Here is a 20,946-nt window from a genome sequence, read left to right as displayed (position 1 = left end):
AAGCTGAACTTTATTAATATTTAAAACTTCTGCTCTGCTGCATAGTGTATCAAGAGAATGAGAAGACAAACCACAAATGGAGAAAATATTTACAAGATACATCTGATAAAAAGACAGTTATACAAACAACTCTCAGAACTCAACAATAAGAAACAATCCAATGAAAAATGGGTCAAAGATCTTAACAGACATCAAAAAAGATATGCAAATGCCAAATAAGCATATAAAAGATGTTCCACGTCACGTCATCGGAGAAATGCAAACTAAAACAACAATAAGATACCACTGCATACCTATTAGAGTGACCAAAATCCAGAAACTGGCAATTAATGCTTGCGAAGACTTGGAGCAACAAGAACTCTTTCATTCGTTGCTGGTAGGAATGCAAAATGGTACAGCCACTTTGGTAGATGGAAGTTTCTTACAAAACTAAACCTCCTCATACAATCCAACACTCATGCTCCTTGGAATTGACCTAAAGGAGCTGAAAACTTATGCCCACAAGAAAACCTGCACACACAGGTTTATAGCAGCTTTATTCTTAATGCCAAAATGTCTTTGATTATGCAAATGTATAAACAAAGTGTGGCACATCCAGACAATGGAATATTTGGTGCTCAAAAGAAATGAGCTATGAAGCCATGAAAAGAAGTAATGTATAGTACTACGTGAAAGCAGCCAATCTAAAAAGTTTACATAATATATTATTCTAACTTTATGACATTGTGGAAAAGACAAAACTATAGAGACGGTAAAATAGGTAAAAGTTCAGTGGTTGTGGGAGTGGGGAGAAGGGATGAATAAACTGAGCACTGAGTATTTTTAGGGCAGTGAAAATACTCTAGGGCAGTGAAAAATACTATAGGGCAGTGAAAATACCCTATATCAGCTATTTTCACTGGTATGTCACAAAAATTTTTTAAACATGCAATATTACTGTAAGGAGCATTCACCTCTTTTCCCATAGATTGTCAAATAAGAAAATGACAATAGCCAACAAAATACTAGCCATCTGGTGTGAATGAATCAAAATACCTTTTTTTCTGTCAGATCAGCAAAAAATACTATATACTTTTTGGTGTGCTGCAGAATTTTAGCAATTAGTTTATGTGTGCCATAAGATGAAAAAGATTGAAAATTGTTGCTCTATATAATACTATTACGATGGATATATAACATTATATATTTGTCCAAATCCACAGAATGTACAATACCAAGAGTGACTTTTACAGTAAACTATAGACTTTGGGTGCTGCAATGTATCAATGTAGTTTATCCTTGATTTAAAAATTCTCTGAAAAAAATTCTCTGAAAACATTCTGGTATTTTAACCTAGGACAAGAATTTATGGTTTAATGACTTTGAGTTTAAAAAAAGAGATCAGTATTGAAAGGTGTAGAAGAAGGCAGTGACATATGTAGTGCGTTTTTAGAATGTCGTGCATCAAAATGGTGATTTTTAAAAAGTATGTTTTTATTGATTTTAGAGAAAGAGAGGAAGGAGGGAAACATTGATTCGATACCTCCTGCACAGCCCCCAGTGGGGATCAAGCCCGTAACCTGGGCATATGCCCTAACCCAGAATCTAACTGGCAACCTCTCAGCACTTGGAACAAAAGTCAGCCTCCTGAGCCACACTAGCCAGACCAAAATGTTGATTTTTAAGTGTAGAAATTTAATAGCTCAGTACCATATAAAAACATTTCAAAGGATATTTGCCCTATCATTCTATAAAACTGAAACCATCATAAACCAGTTTCTAACCTATGGATAGTTTCTCGCCCTGACCAGTGTGGCTCAGTTGGTTGAGCATTGTCCTGTGCACCAAAAGGTCACTGGTTTGATTCCTATTCAGGGTACATGCCTGGTTGTTAGTTCAATCCCGGTCAGGGAGTGGACAGGAGGCAACTGATCTGTCCCTCTCCCTTCCTCTTACTCCAAAAACAATTCTTTTTTTTAATTAAACCTATGGATATAATTTAAACTATTTATTTTTAACAACGGCATAACTTATCCGATTATTTCCTATTTATGGGCCATTCAGTTTGTTTCCACTTATTCTAAACTACAACCCTACTACAATAGCTGTCCTTTCACAACAATCCTTGCCTACTCATGCTTTTATTTCTACAGGGCAATAAACTAACATTTAACGAGCACATATGTGTGCCAAGCACTGTAATACCTTACTTGTAATATCTGATTTATTCCTGCCAGCTACAGCATGAGGTGGGTACTATAATTATCCTGTTTTACAGGAGAACACAGATGCTGTGATGTCGAGCATCTTTAACTATAGCCACGGGCTATTTGGTTTCTCTTTTCAAGAACTGTCCTTTTTGTCTTTTTTTCTACTGTGACAACTGTAGAGGTACTTTGCATGTTATGGATATTAGGCCTTTTTCTTTATATATGTCACAAACTGCCATTTTTATTTCTTTGTTGTCAAATTTTGTCTATAAGCTATCAATTCTGTAACTTTGCCATAAACAAATTTCACATATATTTAGTCAAATATCTTTTTTCTTTATAGCTTCTATATTTTCTCTTGTTTAAAACTATATCCTCCAGTCTTAGATTTTACAATATTCTCTTATTATTTTCTTATATTTTATTGTTTCATTTTTATATTTAAATCTTTATATGCCAAGAAATAATTTTTATGTATTAGGTAGGAATGTAATGTTATTTTTTCAGATTAATTACACTTTGTCAGCATCTGTTATTAAATAAGTTGAATTTTCCAAGTAATGTGAAATATCACCTTTGTTGCATATTGTGTTATCTTTTTCTGAGCACTATTTTAATATCTGTATCATTAATTGGCAAACCAGTTTAAAAAATAAATCCATCATATCCATATAGTTGCTTTCATGCTGTAAAGATCAAGGCAAGAGACCATGTGGCCCACAAAGTTGAAAATATTTACTTAGTATCAGATCCGTTACAGAAAAAGTTTGCTAGCCCCTGGCCTATATGTTAATTGTGAAGCAGAGAGTTTTCACATGACTTTGAAGTAAATTTTAATTTTGATTAATAGAAAATCCCTTTCACTGTTCTTTCTTGGTTATTTTTGGACATTCATTTATTCTTTACACAGTGAAAAAGTTTAAAACTCTAGTAGGGTTGAAATTGGTATTGTATCAAATGGTGTTTATGTGATATTGCTTTGCCATCCAAGAACACAGTATGTTCAAGTCTTGTTTTAAGGCCTTCCATAAGATTTTATTATTTTCTGCATAATGAATGTATGTATTCCTTAGCAATATATAGTCTACGAGAAGCCCGGTGCATATGCACTAGAGGGGTTCCTTGGCCTGGCCTGCAGGGATTGGGCCAAAACCGGCTCTCTGACATTTCCCGAGAGATCCCGGATTGCAAGAGGGCACAGGCCAGGCCGAGGGACCCCACTGGTGCACGAATCCATGCACCAGACCTCTAGTATGCATATAAGATCTTTGGTTAATCTCTTCCCACCCTACCCCCTACCCCCTACGCCCTCCCCTCTGAGATTCATCAGTCTGTTCCATGTTTCCATGCCTGTGTGTTGAGCACCTGCCCCCGGTGATCAGTGTGTGTCATAGCTACTGGTCGAACAAACAGTCAATTACGCTTTTATATATATACTAGAGGCCCAGTGCACAAAAATTTGTACACTCAGGGGGGTGGGGGGGCCCCTCAGCCCGGCCTGTGCCCTCTCACAGTCTGGGACCCCTCGGGAGATAACGACCTGCTGGTTTAGGCCTGCTCCCGGGTGGCAGAGGGCAGGCCCAATCCCTAGGTGCCGCCCCTGGACGGGCTCAGAGCAGGGCTGATTGGGGAGTTGGGGCGCCACCCCCTGTCATGCACAGAGCAGGGCGGATCGGGAGGTTGCGATGCCACCCTCAGTCACGCTCAGTGTAGGGCCGATTGAGGGGTTGGAGCACTGCCCCCGTCACACTCAAGGCAGGGTCGAACAGCGTCACCCCCTGTCATGCACAGAGCAGGGCCAATCAGGAAGTTGGGGCGCTGCCCCCTGTCACTCACAGAGCAGGGCCCATCAGGGGGCTGGGGAGCTCCCACCTGTCACGCACAGAGCAGGGCCGATCAGGGGGTTGAGGAGCTCCCCCGTGTCACTCACAGAGTAGGGCTGATAAGGGAGTTGGGGCACCACCCGTCACACACAGAGCAGGGAGGATCAGGGGGTTGGGGCGCCACACCCTGTCACACTCAGGGCAGGGCCGATGGGGAGGTTATGGCTCTACCCCATCATACACAGAGCAGGCCTGTGGGGGGCGGTTGGGGCGCCACCCTCTATTACCCACAGAGCAGGGCGAATCAGGGGGTTGAGGCGCCGCCACTGTCACACTCAGGGCAGGGCTGATGCGGAGGTTATGGCTCTACCCCATCACACACAGAGCAGGGCCCATGGAGGGGGGGTGGAGGAGGTTGGGGCGCCGCACCCTGTCGCACACAGAGTAGGGCCGATCAGGGGGTTGGGGCGCCACACCCTGTCACACACAGAGCCACAGGGCGATCAGGGGGTTGGGGAGCTCCCCCCTATCAGGCACAGAGCAGGGCTGATCAGGGGGTTGGGGCGCCTTCCCCTGTCACGAACAGAGCAGGGTGGATAGGAAGGTTGTGGCCCCACCCCGTCACACACAGAGCCGCAGGGCGATCAGGGGCTTTGGGCACTGCCCCCTGTCACGCTAATCCCAGTGCCAGGAGGCCTCACAGCTCCACTGATCCCGGTGCTGGGAGGCATATTACCCTTTTACTATATAGGATAGAGGCCTGGTGCATGGGTGGGGGCCAGCTGGTTTGTCCTGAAGGGTGTCCTGGATCAGGGTGGGGGTCCCACTTGGGTGCCTGGCCAGCCTGGGTGAGGGGATGATGGCTGTTTGCAGCTGGTCACACACCCTTTAGGGTGGTGGTCCCCACTGGGGTTCCTGGCCAGTCTGAGTGAGGGGCTGAGGGCTGTTTTCAGGCTTGCGGGTGACTGAAGCTCCCAACCGCTCCTTTTATTCTTTTTTTTTTTTTATTCTGGGCCAGCTTTAGCTCTGAGGCTTGTCTCCAGCTCTGAGGCCTCGGCTGCTGAAAGCAGGTATCTGGTTTGTTTGGGTTCTATAATCGAAACACTGTTTCAACTCCAGTTCTGAGATCTCGGCTGGCTGAAAGCAGGTTTCTGGAGTTTGTTTAGATTCTATATTTGTAACAATGTTTCTTAAACTGCAAGCTCAGAGGCCGACAAGGCAGGCGGGGAACATTAGCTTCCTCTGTCACTGAAGCAAGCAAGCCTCCTGTTCGCTTCAAGCTGCCTGGCTGCCAGCCGCCATCTTGGCTGGCAGTTAATTTGCATATTGCCTGATTAGCCAATGGGAAGGGTAGCAGAGGTACGGCTAATTACCATGTTTCTCTTTTATTAGATAGGATGTATGTGTGTGTATATATACACACACACACACACACACACACAAACCTGTTTGGATAATGAATAGTGTCTTTTGGTTATTTTCCATTCCTGCCTATTTATCAATAATATAGGAAAAACTATTAATTTTTTAAAATATTCATTATATATCATTTCCTTTTTCAACTAGAGGCCTGATGCATGAAATTCATGCAAGAGTAGGTTTTCCTTCCCCCAGCTGCTGGCACCAGCTTCCCTCCGGCACCCAGGACCCGGGCTTCCTTCCGGCCACCGACACTTGGGACCTGGGCTTCCCTCCAGCCGCCGGCACCCGGGACCTGGGCTTCCCTCCGGTTGCTGGCACCCAGGACCCGGGCTTCCCTTGCAGAGGGAGGCCTCGCCCACCCGCTGCAGCCCGCCAGTCAGTGGCCTGGGCCTCCTTCTTTGGGGCGATCGTGGAGCCCCCCAATTGACTGCCCCACCGGCTGGTGGCCTGGGCCTCCCTCTGCAGAGTGATCATAGGGCAATGGCTGGACCCCTGACCAATCGCATCGCACCCACCTTGGCTGGCCTGGCACCAGTGGGTGTCGTAGTGTGGTCTCAGATGGTCATCCAGATGGTCATTCCACTGTTCGGCCGTTTGGTCAATTTGCATATTATGCTTTTATTATATAGGATTCTTTTACTCTCAACTGTTTACTTAAAGTCTTCTGAGTTTCACTGTACAAAGATGTCATCTAAAATACAAGTAATTATTTTTCTTTTCTACATTTACAACAATTTTTTAAAATTTTTCTAGTCTTATATCATTATTTAACACTCCAGAAAAGGTGTTGATAAATAATGGTGAGAGCAGACATCCATATTTTGTTCCTGACCTGGCTGCTGGTTACTTCAACAAACTCATCTCCTACAACCACACCCACCTTGTTCCTGTTACTCCATCAGGCCATGCATATTCCTGCCTTAGGCCTTTTGCACATGCTATTATTATCTTCCTCACCAGATACAGGCACACCTTGTTTTATTGCTCTTCTTTTTATTGTGCTTAACATATGTTGCATTTTTTAAATATAAACTGAAGGCAAGTCCCCCCACCAGCAGAAAGATTGAGACTTGCTTTCTTGTTGTGGTATGGAACCAAACTTGCAATATCTCCAATGTATACCTATATTTACACAGATTTCTTCTTTTAGTCAAATATCTTTTCAAAAAAAGCCACCTGAGTGGTCATCCCTGTGTAACATAGTACCTCCCTTTACCTCGCTATCCCTTTAAACTTCATAATTTTTCATAAAACTTATTGTGACCTGATATAGATATAGTGATATACAGATTTGCTGATTGTCTCCCAGTAGAGGATAAACTATTGTCTGTTCTGTTTGCTGCTATGCCCTCAATTTCTAGCATAGCTATACAGTGCTAGAAGATGCTCAATGAATATTTGTACAAGAAATAAACTGAATGAATAGATAATTTTAACAAGCCTTTAGCACATCCTAGTTTGACATGATGTGTTCCATAGTATTTTAGTGAAGAGTCTTTGACATAGGATTACTGGGCAGGTGCCAGGCTCCCCTGAGGAGTTCTCAGGCTCCAGGGCAGCTTTGAGGTCCAGGCACTCACACAAGGTCTCTCCACTGCTGGAATTTTTCCCTCCCATCATCCAGAGAGAAGAATAAAGTTCTGAAGCCTTAAGAGCCCAGGCTGGTCATTACCTGAGTCAGAAGAGCACCTGAATCTCTCACACATGCCTGTTCTGGCTTGGGTCTGATCTGAAGAGAAGTGAGGCATCAGAGGCTGGCTATGACAGATGCACAGCGCCCTACCCTAATGGTGCACAAAGAAAACACCATTTCAGGGCAAGTCCATAAGGTGTTCCCTACTTAACCCCCAAGTTCCTTCTTCTAGAAATTCTGAAGTTGCTGTTTTAGGTGGTTGGATGGGATTTCTGAAGCACAGGTTTAGATGCCACCTACCCAGAATTCCCTTAGGAACTGGATTTCACTCTACTGTATGTAAAATACAATTTAACTTACAAAATTCGATCAGTTACTAAGAATTCTGGGAAAATAAGCCACACCAAAGTGCATGACCTGCTTAAATGTTTTTGAATACTGGAAACAAAGACTCTATACTAGCTCAAATAGACTAGTAGTTCACTAAAGTTTCTTTTTTAATATATTTTATTGATTTTTTTTTTTTTTTTTTTTTACAGAGAGGAAGGGAGAGGGATAGAGAGTTAGGAACATCGATCAGCTGCCTCTTGCACGCCCCCACACTGGGGATGTGCCCACAACCAAGGTACATGCCCTTGACCAGAATCGAACCTGGGACCCTTCAGTCCACAGGCCGACGCTCTATCCACTGAGCCAAACCGGTTAGGGCTCACTAAAGTTTTTAGGTTTTATCAATCAATGCATTTTCTAATTAATTTCAGAAATCATGAAAACAAAATTTAAATGTATATTTAAATCATATATTCTCACCTGAAAATGGGAAAGGAGTTTGCTTATTTCTAACAGGAGTGCTTTCTTATCCATCTAGGCATTTCCCAAATTTTCCTGTAGGAGTTCATTTTACATTATTCCTCTACTATTACACATTACATCTGGCGAGGGAAAATGTCTTACATTCGTTATTTATTGTACATTCCTTGGAATGCTGTTGCTGTTTGTTCAGAGAGTGCCCCATGTCATTCCAAAGAGCAGAATCACCACATGTGGTGGTTGGAAAAAGCAACCACTGTGTCATCCACAATCAGATGAAAGACTATTTCCAACCCCCTACAGTGGGTTTCTTCAATTGCTCACGAGGATAAAAAGCAAGGAAAGCTACAATGAGTCACAGACTTATTCTTATTAGATAGCATTTCTACCATTAGTAGAGTGATTTATAATTTTTAAAGCCCTTCTCACATTATACTTTAGCTTGTTACCCCAAGTACAACACTTTTTAGGTTCATAAACGGAAGATTTACTTCAAGGAGTTTTATGGTCATACAACTAAAACAAGGTTGCATTAATAACTGCAGATTAGAGTTCAGGTTACTGAAGTTTATATGTTTACAGGGCACCCAGATATGAGAAGAGTATTAATGAACTAATAGGATTTTAAAAACATAATAGAAATAGACTTCTAGGATACAAAAACTGACGTGAAATTTATGTAAACTGGAACACAAATATTTTCCAAGGATGAGCTTACTAGTATATCATCCACTGGTCTGTTTGTGTGTGTGCTTGTTTGTTTGTTTGTTTGTTTAAGCAAAATTAAATTAAAAAGTGAGAACACTAAAGAGATCAAATAATCTTGATGCAATTTAAAATTTTGGTTAACTAGATGACTTTGAAGGGTCCACATGAATGTCCACAAGGAGACTTCATGAAGGGACTTGAAGGATTTAAATGACTAAACCCTGCTGTATCTTGTGAAGTTCTTTAATGTTATAATACAATTTACATGGACAACATAAATAACTACATTGCCTTTCCTAAGAAATTAAAATTATTTATACAAACTAAACCAAACTTACATCTTTCATTTCACATAGACAATCTGGGATACATATTAAACACATTTGGAGCATTTTGTTTAATTTATTCTACAAACCTGAAAAGTCATCCTATCTATAGTAACTAATCTATCCAGATAAGTGTTAATTCACTCAAGAGACTCTTATTACCTTTTCTGTAATTGTTGTGACCTTTTGTTTAAGACTAAGGACTAAGAGAAAGTCTCAATTTTATAAAGTTAGGAAAGAAAACAGAGAAGAGGTTGACTCACTTGCCCAAGGTTATCCAGCAACCAGTGGAAAACCCAGGCCTCAGATCCCTCCCTCTTCATGCCACCAAGTTCTGTGTACTAACAGACCAAGCAGTTGGCCTTATAGCCTGGGGCTACAAAAGCCAGGACAGAGCACTTCCTGGTAGCAAAATAAGGAAGGAGTATATCAGGTTATCCTTACAAAAGGCTAAAAGCAGGCGCCTACTATAGGAAAAAACCAACAGCTCCAGCTGGAAGCCTTTCTCAACCATTCTCCAACACAAGTTCAGTGAGCCAAGCAAATTCAACTTCTTACTGTATATTTCTGGTGAGTGTCTTTAGGGAGACAATTGGTAAAATCAAGAAAAGTAAACTGGTTATAACTCATGCCTACACATACTTGTCAAAAGACCTAACATACCATCCATGTATACCAACCATCTTCATTTTGATTACCAGGCCAAAAAGAAATTTAAATTGACCCTACTTGTGTAGCCCTGGCTTGATAAGATGGCTAGAGGCTTTGGTCCAACAAGATGATACATGTTCTTTCTCAAGATTAATAGTCATGGAAGTTTCAACAAGCCTCCCTTCCCCAAGGGTGGAACTGTTACAGACCACAATTTACTTGAGAGATTTTGGTTTTTAACATCCTTTCCTTGTAACACAAGAACCCTCTCATTGAATGTCTTTATATGCAACATATTATTGGACTAAATATCTCAGAGCAGCCACACATTTTAAAAATTACTTCATGGAAAAAAATAAATCAGACTATACAGTGGAATGTTGTTATCACAGTCACTAAAGAACTATTTGTCCTAAAACAGACTCCACAAAAATTGTCACTACCATAGGATCTGACAAAATCTACCAGCTACACAGCCTGAATTTATAGTAAGGTCAATATATATTTCAATAACTTAATATTTGGATTAAGAGTAAATAATACTCCATTTACAAAAATGTCATTGATAAATGGCTGAGATAATCTAATGAAGCATAGTTAACATTATCCTAGCAAAGGAATAGCTAAGTAGGTAGTAATGGATAAAACAATGATAGTAACAATATTAAGGTATGTTTTTTAAAGTATGTAACAACCTAGTTGTTTTCCCCCAAATGTTGACTCTATAAAGAACAATTAAACAATGTGGGCAAATATGGAGAAAACTAAAGTGGTGTATGTTGATATGAAAGAGAAATGTTGATGAAATTTTTGTGAACTAAAAGTATTGACAAAAGATACAGTGTTTCACAGATGCAAAATATCCTCACAAGTTCATTTGGTGGTTGGTCAAAGGACAAAAGTATCTAAATGCTCTTCTAAGAGAAGAATATTCACTCAAGCATTATTCCCAATATTATACATTCTACTACACCCTATATTGTATAGTTGGTTGTTCCACAAAGGTGTTTCTTTTTCTGGTTTATTTATTTATTTTTTTATATGGAATGCTTCACGAATTTGTGTGTCATCCTTGTGCAGAAGCCATGCTAATCTTCTCTGTATCATTCCAACTTTAGTATATGTGCTGCCAAAGCAAGCACTCACGGTGTTTTGTTTTGTTTTTTAAACAGCAATTTATTTTGTAAGGACACCACACACCCAATACCCTTTCTATTAGTTTTTATCTAAAACATCCCTGACATATACATATAGCATCAGCTTAACATATCCAATGACATGAAAACTCACTACCTTTTCAGGTACTCCAGAACTAAAACATAAACAGATCTTCTAGGTCACGACAGAGTCATCCCTGAGGAGAAAACAAGTCCTACTGAGCATCTGACTAACTGACAATATCTCAAGTATCATTTCAAGTTATTTGAAGTTAAAAGAGTCATTGGCCAATGAGAGTATGTCCAGAGAATATCGGTATGATGAGGAATTTGGAAAGCAAAAGATTTAGTAACAGTTGAAAAGACTGAATGAAATATTTAGCCTAGAGATGAGAAACTACAATGAAGCTTGGAAGGTATCCAAATATTTGAAGACAAGTTTGTAGAAGTAGATACAAACGGTCTTTTAAAAGAATCAGAATCAAAAGGTGGACGTTACAGAAAAGCAAATTTCAGCTAAAACCTTCCTAACAACCAGAACTTCACAACATGAGAACTGGCTGCCTTATTTCAGAGGAAGGCTCTACTGGGAGTTTGATGACTGTCTGTCAGGGTGTTACAACACAGTGCACAGGGAGCTGAACTCGGGGACTTTCAAAGTCTGTTCACTTTTGATTACTTCTCTTTTTCCCTATAGGAACTTGAGCAAAACAACCAATTTCTCTGCCTCTCAAGTTGTAAAACTGTGGTAATACAGCAGCATTATAATTTTACTAGAGGCCCAGTGCATGAAATTCGTGCATGGCAGGGGGAGGGTCCCTCAGCTCAGCCTGTACCCTCTTGCAATCTGGGACAGCTGGCTCCTAACCACTCTGCCTGCCTGCCTGATGCCCCTAACCACTTGCCTGCCTGTCTGATCACCCCTAACCACTTGCTTGCCTGCCTGCCTGATCGCCCTTAACCACTCACCTGCCTGCCTGATCTCCCTTAACTGCTCACCTGCCTGCCTGATTGCCCCTAACCGACTATGCCTGCTTGCCTAACCACCCCTAACCATTGCCTACCTGATCGCCCTTAACCACTTGCCTGCCTTCCTGATCACCCCTAACCGTCTCTGCCTGCCTGCCTGATAGCCCCTAACCACTTGTATGCCTGCCTGATTGCCCCTAATTGCTCGCCTGCCTGCCTGATCACCCCTAACCACTTCTGCCTCAGCCCCCACTGCTGTGGCTTCATCTGGAAGGATGTCCGAAATGACGTCCAGAAAGTCATTCAGCTGCCCAGTCTAATTAGCACATTATGCTTTTATTATTATAAACTAGAGGCCTGGTGCATGAAAATTCATGCACTGGGGGCGAGGGGTCCCTCAGCCTGGTCTGCCCCCTCTCACAGTCCGGGAGCCCTCAGGGGATGTCCTGATTGCTTAGGCCCGCTCCGTGCAGCCAATCAGGGGAAGGCATCGCCCTTATCACCCCCTCACTGCTGCTACCACTGGCCTCCCTCTGCGGGAGGTGACCTGGCAATCGGGAAGGCGATGCCCCCATCACTCCTCTGCTGCTGCCACTGCCAGCCACGCAGCTGCCTGAGCCTTGGCCCTCGCAACCACCGCAGTTTGCCTGAGCCTCAGCCCAGCCCTCGTTGCCTGAGCCTCGGGCCCTGGGCAGGGGCAGGCCTTATCCGTGGCTTGTCTAAGCCTTGGGCCGGCCCTGGGCAGCGGCAGCCGCCATCCGTGGCTTACCTGAGGCTCAGGCAGCCGCTGCGGCTTTGTCTGGAAGAATGCAGCGTCAAGTTCCTGCCCACCCGTGCGTGCCTTGCTGAACACTCAGTCCCACCCACACGCATGCACCTGTCGTGCATGCAGCCTCCTTCCGATCGGTTGTTATGGTGTGATGGCATGGTGACAATTAGCATATTCGCTCTTTATTATATAGGCTTGTGGTATAAGAGAAGAGGAAAATACCTTTGAGAGATAATGAAGCATTAAGCAGCCCTATGCCTGTGGCAGTTAGTAACTGATCTGATTAAAACACATGAAACAGAATGGTACTGAAGAGCTTTATAATGTACAGGATGAAAGGATAAACCCTGTGAAAGCCTTTGGAGCCATTAGGGAGGAAAGAGCATAAAGGTCCCCTGAGCAGCACCCTAAGGGAACCACTGTAAACTGAAAGTAGGGTTGCAGGTTACGTATTATTCTAACTCCCAAAGAGCAGCTTAGCCACGGGAAAATCTGGCTCTAATTCCTGTTTGTGAAATCTTTTCAACTGCCAATGTTTTCAGTCACATGGGAAGTGAGCATGTCAGGCTTCCTTCAAATTCCATTCTTCAAAAATAATCCTCTCTTCCATAGAGAAACTAATTAAAAACAAAAATCCATATTTCCAACCATTTCCCTTTTGGTCAGAAACACCAATGAGATACTAGACTCTCAGATAAAAGGCTACTTAGCAGATTAGTCAAAATGCACCCCACCCTTTGGCACCACCAGCCCAACCTGCCCTAAAATAGTGTAACCACACTGGAAGACAACAAACACGTCTTAAGTGATTCACACCAAGAAGATTAATAGTCCCAAGCCCCAGCACAGGGACTTTATATTGTTACTATACAATATGCCACACCTCAATGTCTCAATCCACAAAAATGTAGGATTAATCTCTCCCCATTTTTTCCTCCTGCCAATCCACTTACAGTTTGGAAAATGTCAGAGGGAGTTCATGCAAACTAGTATCAGTTCGGTGATTAAAAGAACTAAAGAATAATAAGAGCCAAGAGAAAAGGATCATTTTATTAGATTCCAAATATGACATGTGAATCAGAAATTAATAGAAAAATGCCCTAACAAAAAATTGCTACATATTATTAATGTGAATATAACCAAAGGAAAATTAATGATTAGAAGCAAAGCACTGGTACCCTGCAGCGTTTAGAGAGAAAATCAGCAAGAACTCATTTATTTAGCACTATAGGGGCTGAGTTATTCAACATATTTGAGAGTTCACCCCACTCATACCTTTAAGCAATAATATTGTATTTCAAACACAGTATACAGAACAGAAATTAATCTATTCATGATGACAGGTAGAATTTGGAGGACCAATTATAATACCACTAGAGGCCCGGTGCACGAAATTCATGCACAGGAGGAGGGTCTCAGCCTGGCCTGCACCCTCTCACAATCCGGGACCCCTGCCTAAATGATCACCCCTAATCACCTCTGCTTGCTTGCCTGATCACCCCTGAAAACTTGCCTGCCTGCCTGATCATCCCTAACCACTTGCCTGACTGCCTGATCATCCCTAACCCCTCTGCCTACCTGCCCGATTGTCCCTAACTGCTCACCTGCCTGCCTGATCACCCCTAACCATTCTGCCTGCCTGCCTGATCACCCCTAACCAGTCTGCCTGCCTGATCGCCCCTAACCACTCACCTGCCTGCCTGATTTGCCCCTAACTGCCCCTGCCTGCCTGCCTGATTGCCCCTAACCACTCACCTGCCTGCCTGATTGCCCCTAACTGCCCCTGCCTGCCTGATCATCCCTAACCACTTGCCTGACTGCCTGATCATCCCTAACCCCTCTGCCTACCTGCCCGATCGTCCCTAACTGCTCGCCTGCCTGCCTGATCACCCCTAACTGCTCGCCTGCCTGCCTGATCACCTCTAACTGCTTGCCTGATCACCCCTAACTGCCTCTGCCTCGGCCCCCGCCACCAAGGTTTCGACAGGAAGGACACCCGGAATGTCGTTCAGCTGTCCGGTCTAATTAGCATATTACACTTTTATTATTATAGATGGGATCAAGGTAGATGTCTACCTTGTTTCTATATTAAATGGCTAAAAACTGCTGTGATTTTTAAAAAAATATTCTTATGCACTTTTTATTGTTTTTCTTTTCTCATAGAGTGCCTTTTTCTCAGGCTATCAATATATCAGCTTTAGTCTTACCAATATCCTTATCTCTGTCAACATAACTTTTCCCCATCTTCTAAAGTGTTGCTTCTAAATCTAATAATGTGAGATATGGCACTAAGTAAAGAAGTTTGTTAGAATTCTGTGCAAAGCAAAAGTTGAAGAGATATGATTAAGGGCCTCATAGACACTCCTACAGAATTTGTGTTCGTGTACTTTTATATGTGGGTTTTACAGCAACCACCTCAGCTACTGAGAATCCGATTCTACCTGCTTCAGTACTCAGCCACAACCTGGAAAAAAAAATGAGATTCTAAGAAGCCTAATCTCTGATAAGTGGAAAGTTCATATGTTACAGCACAAGAAATAATTTTTTTTTTCATATCCACTTATATGCCGCTACACATTCTAGTAGTTGTGAAGATACAGATACAAAAGGCAGGGTCTACTGAGAGAACTAGACCAGGACATTAAGGACAACATGAAAGGAAACCTGCTCTGAGCAAGCTGGGTATAAAGCGCCTGCCCTGCAAACACTGAGAAAACAATGCCAGTTTGGAATTGCGGATTTGGAAGGCAGGTCAGAGAAAGCTTCCTGGAGGGAAATACTGTAAACTGATTGTTGAAAGATTACACAGATCTCGGGTCCACCCAGGAAGACGAGGCAGAGGAGCCAGCATGTGCCAAGGAACTGCAGTAACAAAGAACAGGGTGTTTTCTGGGAACCACAAACAATTTTGTATGGCTAGACTATCACATATGTGTCGAGAAAATGATATGAGATAGTAGACATGGGTCAGGTAATGGAGGACCAAATATATAACAATAAGATTTTACATTTTGTCTTGAGGGCAATCCAAAACCATCGGCAGAACTGAACTGTAAGTGTAGGAATCCAGTTCTTCCATGTATAAAACATTACTTTGGCAAGAAAGAAAGGCTTAAAAGGAGCAAGAGGACACTATGTCCTAAGGAATCACTATGGCTTGAATAGGCAATGAGAATGGAAAGGAACAAATGGCTCAAGGGGTTCTGCAGGTGGTCCAGTGTAAATCAAAATGGGTTTAAACCTCTGGGCGAGGGGACATCGTAGATAGTAGCAACTATGGAAAGTTAAAAAGGCATATGCCAGAGGTGTTATAAAAAAAAAAGCTATAAAACTTGGCTAATGGATGTCTGTTCTACTCACAAAATTGGATCAATAATTTACCATCTGAAAAAGAAGATAAAGCTAGCAAAAGAGCCCTAGCTGGTTTGGCTCAGTGGGGACCGCGGACTGAAAGGTCCGGTGATCCATTCCAGGCAAGAGCACATGCCCAGGTTGAGAGCTCGATTCCCAGTGTAGGGCGTGCAGGAAGCAGCTGATCAATGATTCTCTCTCATCATTGATGTTTCTATCTCTCTCTCCCTCTCCCTTCCTCTCTGAAATCAATAAAAAACATTAAAAAAAAAAAAAGCTAGCAAAAGAAAAGTTTAAAGACACAAGCCATTTTACCAGAAATGTGAAAGATAAATCCTGTATAAAAATACATGGTAAATGAATAACTTCTTATAATATCTGTATTATCTTATTACAGTATTTAATTTAATACTTATTATATTCTAAAATATAAAGGATCGTTTTCCTTTATTTCACACAACCTTTGATGTAGAAGGCACTATGTAGGCTATCCTCCCCAATCCTTCTCTTTTTTTTTTTTTTTTTTTTTTTTTAATTGGTTTTTTACAGAGAGGAAGGGAGAGAGATAGAGAGTTAGAAACATCGATGAGAGAGAAGCATCGATCAGCTGCCTCCTGCACATCTCCCACCGGGGATGTGCCCACAACCCAGGTACATGCCCTTGACCGGAATCGAACCTGGGACCCTTCAGTCCGCAGGCCGACGCTCTATCCACTGAGCCAAACCGGTTTCGGCCCCAATCCTTCTCTTAATGTCTCTGCCAGATGATCATTACATTTCTCCCGTTAATGAGGGTCTCATGAACACAAGAGGCCGCTTATTTCATTTTTTGACAATCCCAACAGATATAAAGTCCCTTTATGGATACATCTGATATACAATCTTTTCTCTTTGACATAAAATCTCTTCTCTACAACTCCACCAAGTTTTCCAAATACTATACTCAGGACTTTCACATCATGAATCTGTTTTGATATCTACAAGGCGATTCTTAAAGCACCTTTAAAAAATAAAAATAAATCAAGGAGTTAATTTCTTCTACATGAAGCCAATAACCAGATGTTTTTGTCCTTGCAACAACCCATAGTCAGTCAGGTGGGTTTTATTTATCACATGCAGGTATCTCTCCAGTGATGGCTGTTTCACTAGGTGCTCATTCACTCCAGAGTAGAAGATCCATTGTAACTACCCCTAAGTGACTTGTTTTTCTTGATTTACTGTCAAGAAGTAAGATTAATTTTGCTGCCCAAAAATGATTTACCGAGTCATCTAAAATTTGATTAACTCTACTGAGAGAATTTATTATTTGACAAAGCTGACTTTCCCTTCTTTTCCATCTCCAATTCTGAATTGTGGTTATTTGGCATAAGAAGTATAACAGGCATTCAGGCCATAAGTGCCAAATCCACTCACTCAAAAACACTACCTGTGCAGGAAATTCTGATACTTTTCTCAATAAGCCAGAAACCCATATAATGTACTTTCCATTTTCTACTTAATAATTCAATAAGTTCAAGATGGTGCTTAAGAAATATCCCATTCAATGTCTATTATCATCCCTGTCATTTAACATTGTTCAGTGGTTCTCACCAAATAAGAATATAGACTAAGAGATAAAATTGGTCTTACTTGACGAATAAGATTACCAATTTAGAAATCTGAGAAAATCAACTAAAAAACTATTGAAATAGATGAGATTTTGGTAAAATAACAATACATAGATGGAAATATACGAATCATCCTGCTTTCTATTAAAAAAATAAAAATATGTAATAGAGAAGTTTTCCAACTCAAAATGATGGACTGACCATATATGCTTTGTTTCCCTTTCTTTCCCAAGACAGAAAATTACTACAAAAGGGAAAAAACCCAGAAGAGCCAAAGCATCTTAAGCTGGAGAGAGGCAGTGATTATTAGACAAAAGAGACTAAAATAGGTCTCCTGTGAATGTGTGATAAAAATGTAGACCAAAGAGAGGAAGCTAAAGCCCAGGCACATGAGGGGTAGGAAAGGGGGGGTGTGCACAGGGGAAGAGGAAGCTAATCTCCCCCAGAGACCCGAGATGGGCTCAGCAGCAGGTGTGGAAAGTGGGTATAAGAATTGGGAATGAAAATTAAATAAAGCAGCTGTACCAACTGTCCCACTTTCTCCAATGAAATATCTATCTAACCCTGATCCCAGAGACAATCCAGGCAAAGAAACAAGTTGCTGAAAAAACCATTCAAATAGCCTACAAAGATAGGCCTATAGTGGTCGGCAAACTCATTAGTCAACAGAGCCAAATATCAACAGTACAACGATTGAAATTTCTTTTGAGAGCCAAATTTTTTAAACTTAAACTATATAGGTAAGTACACTGGTATTAACTTAATTAGGGTACTCCTAAGGCTTAGGAAGAGCCACACGCAAGGGGCCAAAGAGCCGCAGGTGGTTCGCGAGCCGCAGTCTGTCGACCACGGGCCTATACCATGAGGACTGATATCAAAGAGGCAAACCTAGCTCATTTGCACATCTAGAGGCAACCCCTCCTGCCTACAGACAGACCTCTCTCTCATTTACTCACCCTAAAGCAAAGTCTCACCCATGTGCGCAGATCTGCTAAATTTTTTCCATAATGGAGATGCCTACTGCAGACTTTACTGTAAAACTGCACCAGTCAGCTATCCAGAATAATCATAAAAAAGAAAAACTATTACAAAAGAAATAAACTATTGAAAAAACAGTGGTAATTTATAGAACAGAACTTTTTAAAATTATTGTTCTTTTATTTTATAATATATATAAGCATAATTTATATTATATTCACATACCCAGAATAATTGAAGAGAACACAACATAAAACAAACAGCATGTTACAAAAAGAATTAAGCATAAGAAAATAACATTTGTTTGCTGAAATTAAAATATTCAGAATAAGAATTAAAAGATAAAATAGAGAAAATGTCCCAAACATTGCAAGAACACAACTGGACAACAACTAGCACAGAAAAGATGTGAAACAAAGAATCAATATAGGTCTATTATTCAACTAATATGAGTGTATTTTTCTAAATATACAAAAGGGAAAGGATATAGTTATTTTTAAATCAGTAATACATTCCTAGAGGAAAGTCACACCTGTGGCATTTCACCATAAAAGAACCAAAATAATCATAAAAATTTCCAGAAAAACAAACAAAAATCACCTATAAAAGAATGAGAACCACACTGATATCAAATTTTTTTACCCCATGAAGATAATGAAGCATTATCTTCAAAATCCTAAGTGAAAGTTACTGTGAAACTAGAATTCTATATCCAGCCAAATATTAATCAAGCGTGACTGCAAAATAAATACATGTTCTCCAAATAAAAGTGTTGAAAGCCTCCCTCGTCTATACACGTTTTACTTGAAGAAGTTATGTACATCCCTCATCAAAATAAGGGAGAAAACCATGAAAGAGAAAGTCATAGGACCCAGAAAATGTCTTTAAGAGTGAAATGGAGAAACATCCTTGAAGACTGTTGTGCAGCAGATTTAGAGAATGGTAGTCAAGACTGGAACAGGGAGGGTTCCTGGGGGCTCAAAAAGAAGATTCCAGGTCATACATAGTATTAATCTTCAAGATAATGTTAATGACTGGTTGTGTTTTTTTCAAGGAGAAAAGGAAAGGTTATTAAAAACTCTAGAGAATCCAAAAGAATGCCATGCCCAAGTATGAAGCATCCGAAATGTGCCAAGATATTATGGAACTGACACACTATAAGAAAAGGCAAACCATTTGATCTAGACGCCAAGAACATCTCCTTTAAGGGGCTTATGGGCTGACACACTTGGCCTGCAATAAAAAACAAATGAAATTTTAGCCACCCTCCGCCGCCCCCCCCCCGCCCCAGGCCATCTCAGTGGTGAAAACTATTTATTTTATCATAATAATATCAAGAGTGTCATTGATTTTTAACTTTTAGAATCAACCTATAGAAAAAAAGCTGGAGGATTTAAATGTGGTTACAGAACAAAATTTATTGTTATCAGTCTTGGCATTGTAAAAATAAATAACAGAAAATAGGAATGGGCAGGGAAAAAAGGAAGTGAAGACGGGTAGAGGGCATTAATGTCACTTTCTTACACAGTGAAAGGTTGAGACATACTGAGAAAAGTTAACAGAATAAGATAATAGAGTTTTAAATAATTAAAAATCAAAAGGCAATCCATTAAAGGAAGCGAAATAACATAACTCAAAATTGGGGAAATGATGAAGGGAAAGTAACAGGTAATGTAAGCACATTTTGGTACTTCATTATCAAAGTGGGAAATAAATGATGTTCAAATCTGATAAATGAAGATATATGTACAATGATACACAAACAGGTATCACATATGTGCGCTGAGCCTTGTATTCCTGAATAACCCAAATTTTTTTAAATATATTCTCCACATTTTCATAGTTACCCTAATTATTAATCCCACTTTCTCAAGGTAGAATGTAAAAAACTGTTTTCCAGTCTCAATCATAGCTGAAATAAAGATGGGACCTAGGCTTTGTCAATCAAACCTAATTCAGCACTGAGTCACATGAATGAATGGACTGGGCAAGGGGAGTCCATTTTTTGGCACAAGTATAAAATGTTTTAGGGTCAAAGGAAGCAGCAACTGACTTAATCATATTGGCGTATATGCAATTTGTTCCAGCACATTAGTGTTTCATGTAACTAAGAAACAATAAAAGGCAAGGCATAACCGCAGAGCTGAGAGTCTCAGAGAAATTCAGTTCCATACACTATGCCTTTTGCCTCAGGCTGGTCCATCTGCTCCCTTTCAAATGTGTTTATTAAATGGTCCTCCCCAACTTTTATGCATTTTGCTCTTAACTCTATTAACTCAGCAGGTTCAATCCTTCCTGACTCTAATTGCAAACCCTTACAAAGTTGTATAACTGGTCCGCCCAACCTACTTTTTCCATAAACCCTGTTTGTTTTAGTGAGTATTTCTGTAGAATGAAGGACATTGCATAAATGAATAAATTGTGTTACAGCCAAAATAGCTGTACCAAGTTTTACTTAAAGATACAGAAATAGCCATCAGAAGAACAAAATAGAGAAACTGTTAAAAGTGACCATGTTTAGGGAGTGAACCCCTTAGGGACAGGGATGAAAAA

The 20,946-nt window shown here is 40.9% G+C and overlaps 1 protein-coding gene across 2 annotated transcripts in view; it reads right to left on the bottom strand.

Annotated features, from left to right (window-relative positions):
- The window catches only part of BCKDHB (branched chain keto acid dehydrogenase E1 subunit beta), a 219,367-nt gene that overhangs the window by 106,016 nt on the left and 92,405 nt on the right, over positions 1 to 20,946 (bottom strand). The window contains exon 9 of one of the 2 annotated variants that reach the window (XM_081095086.1): positions 13,487 to 14,921. The exons of the other annotated variant lie outside the window; for it this stretch is intronic. Coding sequence (XP_080951212.1) covers positions 14,904 to 14,921 — 18 coding nt within the window. The 3' untranslated portion in view covers positions 13,487 to 14,903. Of the gene's footprint in view, positions 1 to 13,486; positions 14,922 to 20,946 lie in introns of those variants that run through there. 2 annotated transcript variants of the gene reach the window in all.

Source organism: Myotis nattereri (assembly GCF_964212035.1).
Source record: "Myotis nattereri genome assembly, chromosome: 6".
In the NCBI taxonomy this organism is placed as follows: Eukaryota; Metazoa; Chordata; class Mammalia; order Chiroptera; family Vespertilionidae; genus Myotis; species Myotis nattereri.
This window is presented reverse-complemented; position numbering and strand designations above follow the sequence as displayed.